Source organism: Pseudophryne corroboree, chromosome 3 (assembly GCF_028390025.1).
Source record: "Pseudophryne corroboree isolate aPseCor3 chromosome 3, aPseCor3.hap2, whole genome shotgun sequence".
Taxonomy (NCBI): Eukaryota; Metazoa; Chordata; class Amphibia; order Anura; family Myobatrachidae; genus Pseudophryne; species Pseudophryne corroboree.
In genome coordinates, this window is record NC_086446.1 from 52027058 (window position 1) to 52036983 (window position 9926).

Consider the following 9926-nt stretch of genomic DNA (forward strand, 5'->3'; position numbering starts at 1 on the left):
ACTCCCTCACCTCCCCAGTCAGGTCCCTGTTTTAGTAATAGAGATAAGAGTGATGTCACCGACACTCCCAGATCCTCCCACCTCCCCAGTCATGTCCCTGTATAATTACTATAGATATAAGTGATGTCACTGACACACCCAGACTCCCTCACCTCCCCAGTCTGGTCCCTGTTTTAGTAATAGCGATAAGAGTGATGCCACCGACACTCCCAGATCCTCCCACCTCCCCAGTCATGTCCTGTTATATTTCTATAGATATGTGATGTCACAGACAACCCCAGACTCCCTCACCTCCCCAGTCATGTCCCTGTATTATAACTACAGATAGAAGTGCTGTCACTGACACCCCCAGTCCGGTCGCTGTGTTAGTAATAGAAATAAGAGTGATATCACTGTGACACTCCCAGATCCGCTCACCTCCGCAGTCATTTATGTATTACCAGTTATTTATATAGCGCACACATACTCCACAGTGCTGTACAGAGAATATTTGGCCATTCACATCAGTCCCTGCCCCAGTGGAGTTTACAATCTATATTCCGCATCACATGTACACACACATTCACGCTAAGGTTTCATTTTTTGTTGAGAGCCAATTAACCCACCAGTATATTTTTGGATTGTGGGATGAAACTGGAGTACCTGGAGGAAACCCACGCAAGTACAGGGAGAATATGCAAACTCTGCACAGTTGGGGCCATGGTGGGAATCGAACCCATGACCTCAGTGCTGTGAGCCAGTAATGCTAATCATTACACCATCCGTACTGCCCTGTCATGTCTCTGTATTAAAACTATAGATATAAGAGATGTCACCGACACTCCCAGATCCCCTCACCTCCCAGTCATATACCTGTAATATTACTATAGCTATAAGTGATGTCAGTGACACTGGAAGATCCCCTCGCCTCCCCAGTCAGGTCCCTCTGTTAGTAATAGAGATAAGAGTGATGTCACTGACACTCCAGGCTCCCTTACCTCCCCAGTCAGGCCCCTGTGTTATCAATAGAGATAAGAGTGGCATCACTGTGACACTCCCAGACTTCCTCACCTCCCCAGTCAGGCCCCAGCGTTAGTAATAGAGATAAGTGTGATGTCACTGTGACACTACCAGATCCTCTCACCTCCCCAGTCAGCAGGTAGATGATCTCCAGGGTGATGTTTAACATCCTCTCAGCCATGTAACTCCTCTTTTCCTCCATCGCAGCCACCGAGTTAAAGGCTCTGGAACTAGTGGGAGATGATGGCCCAGAGGTGGCCTCTATAAATAATGACAAACCTTTAATGCAGTACACCATAAAATCCTATCAGGATTGACATGTCTACAGAGGGTTGATGAGGGAAGCTGGCATGAAGCAACTCTCTGTACACAGCAATGGGAGGACTATAAAGCAAAACCTAGACAAGGTGCATATCTATACACATGTATTGTAGAAAAAAATGCATATATATATATATATATATATATATATATATAAAAATATATATATATAGCTCAATATTAATTTATATAGTTATGTAGGTTCTTTATAGTTTGCAAAGGGAGCAATGGAAATGCATTACTAGTTATATACATTAAGGACCTTTATCATAGTCAGTCTTCCCAATGCCAGCACATAGAAAACCATAGGGGACACTGAGGCACATGGAGGGTGGTCATAATATCAGAGTGACCGCCCCCAGCACTCACCTGCTGCCTCCTCCCCTCCCGCTGTCTCCCTCACTGAGTGGCCGGGACCGAGCTACCGCCGCCGCTGTCGGGTAAGAGAGCGAAAGGAGCCGCCCCACTCACCGCCGGCTATATAACCTAATGGGTGACGTCACCAGCACCAGAGCGCCAGCTCTCTGATGGGTCTATGGAGGGCGGGAAAGCGCCGATTACCTGGACGCGGCGGCCATTTTGTCGTAGCGCAAATCACAAACACACTTGAGCCGCTGAGTGCTCACAATCCTCCTCCCTCCGCTACATATAGGCGGCACCGCGCTGTACGGGCACTAGGGGTCACTCTGCTGCGTCACACAGCGCCTGAGGAGCACAGGGGAGCCGCCATCTTCCCTGCGTCTGTGTGTGCGCGCTGATCTCATGCTGCAGAGGAGACATTACTGCCGGCCTGACAGCAGCTGCCAGTGATAGAGGCTGCCACCTGCTGTTATGTGCTGCCTGCAGCGCAGGTGGAGCAGTCTGCAGTGGCCCTGCTGCGCCTGTTATAAGCTCTGTCAGAGGATAGATCGATCGATCGTAGCGTCTAGTTTCTATTCCTGCAGAGGATCTTTACCATAACCGCCTGGGTCCATGTCACAATCTGTAATAAGTTTCATATGTATCAGCATACATTTAACTGTTGCAACAGATAATAATAAAAATCGGTGGTACCACAGAACAAAAAAATTAAAAAAATTATTGGTTAAAAGTTCCAAAAAATAGGGCCTAGATCAACACTGCTTATTTGTTGAAGAATTCTTAAATTGCTGGGTATGTAGCAAGATGCCTTATCCTAGGGAAATGAATATACGGTGTTACCAGTTCGCTGTAGTGAGTCCTCCAATCGGTTAGCACTCCGTATTGATGGGGATTCTCTCACTTATTTGGTTGTCCCGTACTGGAATTAATGTGGGAAGTGGACCCTGGCAGGTCCTGGTGCAGTATCTTCCCTGAAGTTATTCCATATGGATCACCGTTCCCGGAGATGGATTGCCGGCAATTCTTGCAGTTTGAAGGTCCCAGACTTATCACCAACGCGTTTCACTGCTGGCGCAGCTTTCTCAAAGTGTACATGCAGTGTAACTAGAGCCCTTATATAGCAGTGTTGATCATAATCGGCCACAGATGTGCAATTTACCAATCAATTAATAATTTCATCAAAATTAAAAACTAATCTAGTTAAATTAATGGATCGTTTGCCAGAGGACAGTCCTATTAAACAATAGCAAAAACGAAGTGTTTAAATACCTTAAAAAACACTTTTTGTTAAATTCAGGTTGGTCACATGATCGCTCATCCCGGAAGTAGGAAGTGGTCACAGCATGGATTCAAGCGTGCGTGTCAAGCCTCTGTTTCGCTACAGTGTAATAGAGGTTGTAAATCTGGTCTGGAACGGACACGTGACCGGACTCCCGATCACGTGACCCGTCAGTTGGTCTCATCGCTAAGCAACAGTATGCTGTATTGCGCTCTATTTTAGCATCGGACCCGTGACCGCAGTTCCGATCACGTGACCCACTAGTTTACTTTATCGCTTAGCAACAATACAAAACTTTATTTTACTCTATTTTGAGACCAAACAGAGAAAAACGGGGATATTGATATAGGTTAGTCCAATCACATGGCTTTCGTCGTGATTAGGCAATTAGCATGCATCCTGTTGCCCAGCAACGCCGGAAACCCGAGAAAATAGATCTTTTTTAAGGAGAAGTTATATAACAATTGATTAGCACAGAAAATGTCACTATAAAAGTGTCATCCGGCACATCCTTCTGACCATATCATTATCGTGACAGACACCTAACATCTTCCTCCCCTCCGGGATGGCACCATATATTTAATTTAAAAAAAATAAAAAAAATTTTTTATTTTAAATATGCATGGAAATAAACAAACTGTAACATCATTACCTCCATAATAACATCATTTTTCTTCCAATTAAACAAATAATCGTAATGGAATTGAAAACAATTGTCTTGAATAAATCTTTAATATACTGTGGGTCATCTTCGTGACAGATCAGCTTCCCCACTTCTGATTGACACCTCCCTTTAGAGGAGTGCATTCAGCTCTAGGGCCTCATTAAGACCACTGGGATATAGTGAATCGAGCTGGAATGTCCAGAAAATTTCTTGTTTACATAAACGGGTGTATCTGTCACCTCCTCTTTCGGTTTTCTTAATGTGTTCTAGACCTGTAATTGTCAGGGATGATGGATCTTTATTGTGGAATTTGAGGAAATGTTTTGGGACACTATGGTTGGTTACCCCATTCACAATATTTCTGCAATGCTCCATGAATCTGATTTTTATACTTCTTGTGGTCCTACCCACATAGTTCAATTTACAACTACATTGTAAGCGGTAGATGACCTAAGTGGTATTGCAATTAATAAAGCTAGTTATTTTAATGATTTTCTGATCCACAGGGGAAACTATTTCTTTAGTTTTATTGCACGTATGAAGGCAGGTTGTGCAACGGTTAGCCCCACATTTGTAGAAACCATTAGTTGGTGGAGGTAACCATGAGGTATCTTTGATATTCTTTGGATAAATGGTTTTTAGTTGACTGGGGGCTAGAATTGTTTTCAATGACTTATTTTTCTTGAATATAAACTCTGGATTGGGAGGGAGTAACTTAGATAGAAGGGGATCACTTTTTAACATGGGATAATTCTGTTTTATAATAGCTTTGATGCTTTTTGACTCATTGTTGAACTTTGAGATAAAAGCCAACTCTATTCTTTTTGTCTTGATTTACAGTTTTGGGTTTATGAACTAATAGTGACTGTCTGTCCATTGCTAATGTTTCTTTCAGAGCAATATCTAGAATGTATTGGGGATATTCTCTATCTCTGAATTTCTGTAGTAGTTGATCTGCTTGTGACAAGAAGGATTCTATTGTAGAACAGTTCCTACGAAGTCGCATCAGTTGGCCCCTTGGAATATTGTTTTTCCAGGGGTCATAGTGTGCGCTTTTGTAGTGCAGGTAACCATTGTTCCCAACTTCTTTCACAAAATTAGTGGTCAAGATACAGTTATCCTCAATACTCAGGGCTATGTCCAAGAAAGAAATATTGGTTTTACTGAAGTGAGAAGTGAACTGTAAATTATAAGTGTTGTTGTTGAGAGAACAAACAAACTGTGAAAAAGAATCCAAATCACCATCCCAAATAATAAAAAGGTCATCTATGTAACGGCCATAGAAGACCAGCTTGTCCCCGAACCCGCTTTGCCACACATATCGGTCCTCCAATTGGCCGACAAAGAGGTTAGCGTAGCTCGGGGCAAATCTGGTCCCCATGGCCGTACCCATAGTTTGAAGAAAAAAAGTGTCAGAAAAAAGAAAATAATTGTGTGAAAGAATGAAGGATATAGAGTCGACAAGAAATTGTTTGTGTCTCTCGGAGAGGTCATGGTCATGAGAAAGTGTCTCATGTATAACTTGAACCCCCAATTTATGAGGGATGTTCGTATAAAGTGCCGAGACATCTAGAGTCGCGAATGAATATGTCGGTTTCCACTTAACATTCTCCAGTAATTGGAGGAAGTGTGTGGTATCCGAAATAAATGACCTCAACCGAGAGACACGAGGTTGTAGAAAGCTGTCGACATAGGCTGAAAGGGATGAGGTTAAGGAATTAATTCCAGAAATAATGGGTCGCCCCGGGGGTGATGTGAGGGATTTGTGAATCTTGGGTAAATGGTAGTAGACCGGAATGGTGGGAAAATTAGGTAGAAGAAACCTGAGTTCGTCCCTGGAGATAACCCCATCCTGATATGCTCCATCTAATAAGGTTTGTAATTCCAAAGAGATTTGGACGATTACACTAAGGGGTCCGTGAGGTCCTATAAAAATAAGAACCACGATAATCAAACGAGACCAATGTGGTCCGGTCCCTATGTCGACAGCTTTATACAACCTCGTGTCTCTCGGTTGAGGTCATTTATTTCGGATACCACACACTTCCTCCAATTACTGGAGAATGTTAAGTGGAAACCGACATATTCATTCGCGACTCTAGATGTCTCGGCACTTTATACGAACATCCCTCATAAATTGGGGGTTCAAGTTATACATGAGACACTTTCTCATGACCATGACCTCTCCGAGAGACACAAACAATTTCTTGTCGACTCTATATCCTTCATTCTTTCACACAATTATTTTCTTTTTTCTGACACTTTTTTTCTTCAAACTATGGGTACGGCCATGGGGACCAGATTTGCCCCGAGCTACGCTAACCTCTTTGTCGGCCAATTGGAGGACCGATATGTGTGGCAAAGCGGGTTCGGGGACAAGCTGGTCTTCTATGGCCGTTACATAGATGACCTTTTTATTATTTGGGATGGTGATTTGGATTCTTTTTCACAGTTTGTTTGTTCTCTCAACAACAACACTTATAATTTACAGTTCACTTCTCACTTCAGTAAAACCAATATTTCTTTCTTGGACATAGCCCTGAGTATTGAGGATAACTGTATCTTGACCACTAATTTTGTGAAAGAAGTTGGGAACAATGGTTACCTGCACTACAAAAGCGCACACTATGACCCCTGGAAAAACAATATTCCAAGGGGCCAACTGATGCGACTTCGTAGGAACTGTTCTACAATAGAATCCTTCTTGTCACAAGCAGATCAACTACTACAGAAATTCAGAGATAGAGAATATCCCCAATACATTCTAGATATTGCTCTGAAAGAAACATTAGCAATGGACAGACAGTCACTATTAGTTCATAAACCCAAAACTGTAAATCAAGACAAAAAGAATAGAGTTGGCTTTTATCTCAAAGTTCAACAATGAGTCAAAAAGCATCAAAGCTATTATAAAACAGAATTATCCCATGTTAAAAAGTGATCCCCTTCTATCTAAGTTACTCCCTCCCAATCCAGAGTTTATATTCAAGAAAAATAAGTCATTGAAAACAATTCTAGCCCCCAGTCAACTAAAAACCATTTATCCAAAGAATATCAAAGATACCTCATGGTTACCTCCACCAACTAATGGTTTCTACAAATGTGGGGCTAACCGTTGCACAACCTGCCTTCATACGTGCAATAAAACTAAAGAAATAGTTTCCCCTGTGGATCAGAAAATCATTAAAATAACTAGCTTTATTAATTGCAATACCACTTGGGTCATCTCCCGCTTACAATGTAGTTGTAAATTGAACTATGTGGGTAGGACCACAAGAAGTATAAAAATCAGATTCATGGAGCATCGCAGAAATATTGTGAATGGGGTAACCAACCATAGTGTCCCAAGACATTTCCTCAAATTCCACAATAAAGATCCATCATCCCTGACAATTACAGGTCTAGAACACATTAAGAAAACCGAAAGAGGAGGTGACAGATACACCCGTTTATGTAAACAAGAAATTTTCTGGACATTCCAGCTCGATTCATTATATCCCAGTGGTCTTAATGAGGCCCTAGAGCTGAATGCACTCCTCTAAAGGGAGGTGTCAATCAGAAGTGGGGAAGCTGATCTGTCACGAAGATGACCCACAGTATATTAAAGATTTATTCAAGACAATTGTTTTCAATTCCATTACGATTATTTGTTTAATTGGAAGAAAAATGATGTTATTATGGAGGTAATGATGTTACAGTTTGTTTATTTCCATGCATATTTAAAATAAAAATTTTTTTTATTTTTTTTAAATTAAATATATGGTGCCATCCCGGAGGGGAGGAAGATATTAGGTGTCTGTCACGATAATGATATGGTCAGAAGGATGTGCCGGATGACACTTTTATAGTGACATTTTCTGTGCTAATCAATTGTTATATAACTTCTCCTTAAAAAAGATCTATTTTCTCGGGTTTCCGGCGTTGCTGGGCAACAGGATGCATGCTAATTGCCTAATCACGACGAAAGCCATGTGATTGGACTAACCTATATCAATATCCCCGTTTTTCTCTGTTTGGTCTCAAAATAGAGTAAAATAAAGTTTTGTATTGTTGCTAAGCGATAAAGTAAACTAGTGGGTCACGTGATCGGAACTGCGGTCACGGGTCCGATGCTAAAATAGAGCGCAATACAGCATACTGTTGCTTAGCGATGAGACCAACTGACGGGTCACGTGATCGGGAGTCCGGTCACGTGTCCGTTCCAGACCAGATTTACAACCTCTATTACACTGTAGCGAAACAGAGGCTTGACACACACGCTTGAATCCATGCTGTGACCACTTCCTACTTCCGGGATGAGCGATCATGTGACCAACCTGAATTTAACAAAAAGTGTTTTTTAAGGTATTTAAACACTTCGTTTTTGCTATTGTTTAATAGGACTGTCCTCTGGCAAACGATCCATTAATTTAACTAGATTAGTTTTTAATTTTGATGAAATTATTAATTGATTGGTAAATTGCACATCTGTGGCCGATTATGATCAACACTGCTATATAAGGGTTCTAGTTACACTGCATGTACACCTTGAGAAAGCTGCGCCAGCAGTGAAACGCGTTGGTGATAAGTCTGGGACCTTCAAACTGCAAGAATTGCCGGCAATCCATCTCCGGGAACGGTGATCCATATGGAATAACTTCAGGGAAGATACTGCACCAGGACCTGCCAGGGTCCACTTCCCACATTAATTCCAGTACGGGACAACCAAATAAGTGAGAGAATCCCCATCAATACGGAGTGCTAACCGATTGGAGGACTCACTACAGCGAACTGGTAACACCGTATATTCATTTCCCTAGGATAAGGCATCTTGCTACATACCCAGCAATTTAAGAATTCTTCAACAAATAAGCAGTGTTGATCTAGGCCCTATTTTTTGGAACTTTTAACCAATAATTTTTTAAATTTTTTTGTTCTGTGGTACCACCGATTTTTATTATTATCTGTTGCAACAGTTAAATGTATGCTGATACATATGAAACTTATTACATATGTTTATAATCAATAAATTTCTCAATTATTTATCTAACTAGTAATTAGCGCTGAATTACTTTCTATCTATTGTTCCTTACCAAGGGTGTAACTAGCCCTTCTTATTTAGCAGCTCGAGGATTCACAACACCTGTCAGCGCCATCCCTACTTCGGTAGTTCACATTCCATGTCACAATCTATTTGGAATAGAAAAGTGTGGCGAGCGGAGCGAGACACCGAGCCCGATGCGTGGCGAGCGGAGCAAGCCCCCGAGGGTCCAATGCTGCATAGAAGAAAAAAAAATACCCCAAACAAACGGAGAATGAAGAAAACATTTAGGAGCTGTAAGGGCGGAAGTTGTCTCCTAGTACTGCCCTCTCGTTTTGTCACGTCCAGGTCCGTTGCACGAAGGCAACATAGACACAAGCAGATAGATAGATATCAAAAGAGCCAGCACCTCCAATTTGATGCAAAAAATGTGTTTATAGTAAAACATCACAGAGGCAGTGCAATGGAGTGCAAATTTTTTTTCGTACAAAACAGCTTAGAAAAGCAGAGGATCATAGATTCAAGCTCATACTCATCCTAAAATGCCAGAGTGGTCGCAAAAGCAACCTCATGCTACATAGCAGCAGTGAATCCAACAGCTGATCAGCGCCTCCATTGCGCCTTTGTCCAGGATTAACCTTCCAAACAAGCACTTGCCAACTATATACCCACAGTAATTACCTGATTCATCTCACCTGTCAAGAATCCCCTGTCCGGAAACACCGGGTCCGGGAGCAACATAAAAACGTCCCGACAGTGGTCTCACAATCTGCGCCTCCTAGAGACAGGAAGTGACACAACGGAACCAGTATCCCAGCAACCAATATAAACACTATCTTATCTCCAGTTCATATGTGCGCTCCAATAAAACAAATGGTGATTAATAAAAGTGAGATTTACTCCCCTGGTTTAACACTCCTCTTCACAACTCCATTTTCCTTCAAGAACGATGTTTATAACAAAAAGGAAGAGAGAATGCAGAAATCCTTGTGTAGTATTGTTTAGGTATAAATGCACATTCAAAGATGGTTAACAAATTACCACACCAATAGTGATATGTAAATTTATATCGGGGTCTTAACCCCCTAAATCAAACCACTCACAATTGTGAGGAAAAGGAGGGGCATAGATAATCATTCATTGATGGAACACCGTCACCATAAATCTCAGGGGATGCCCCCTTCAACAAAGAACTCACAAAAAGGTAATTTGTGTAAGGCGTGGTAAACACTTCATCCTCATAACTCCATTGCAAAGAGAAAATAAGAGGCAGGGGATACCCC

The 9926-nt window shown here is 41.8% G+C and overlaps 1 protein-coding gene across 1 annotated transcript in view; it reads right to left on the minus strand.

Annotated features, from left to right (window-relative positions):
- The window catches only part of LOC135054713 (zinc finger protein OZF-like), a 45493-nt gene extending 43698 nt beyond the window's left edge, over nt 1-1795 (minus strand). The window contains exons 1-2 of the mRNA XM_063957996.1: nt 1690-1795; nt 1124-1260 (exon numbers count right to left, since the gene is read on the minus strand). Coding sequence (XP_063814066.1) covers nt 1124-1201 — 78 coding nt within the window. The 5' untranslated portion in view covers nt 1202-1260; nt 1690-1795. The remainder of the gene's footprint in view (nt 1-1123; nt 1261-1689) is intronic.
- Nucleotides 1796-9926: the final 8131 nt, after the last annotated feature.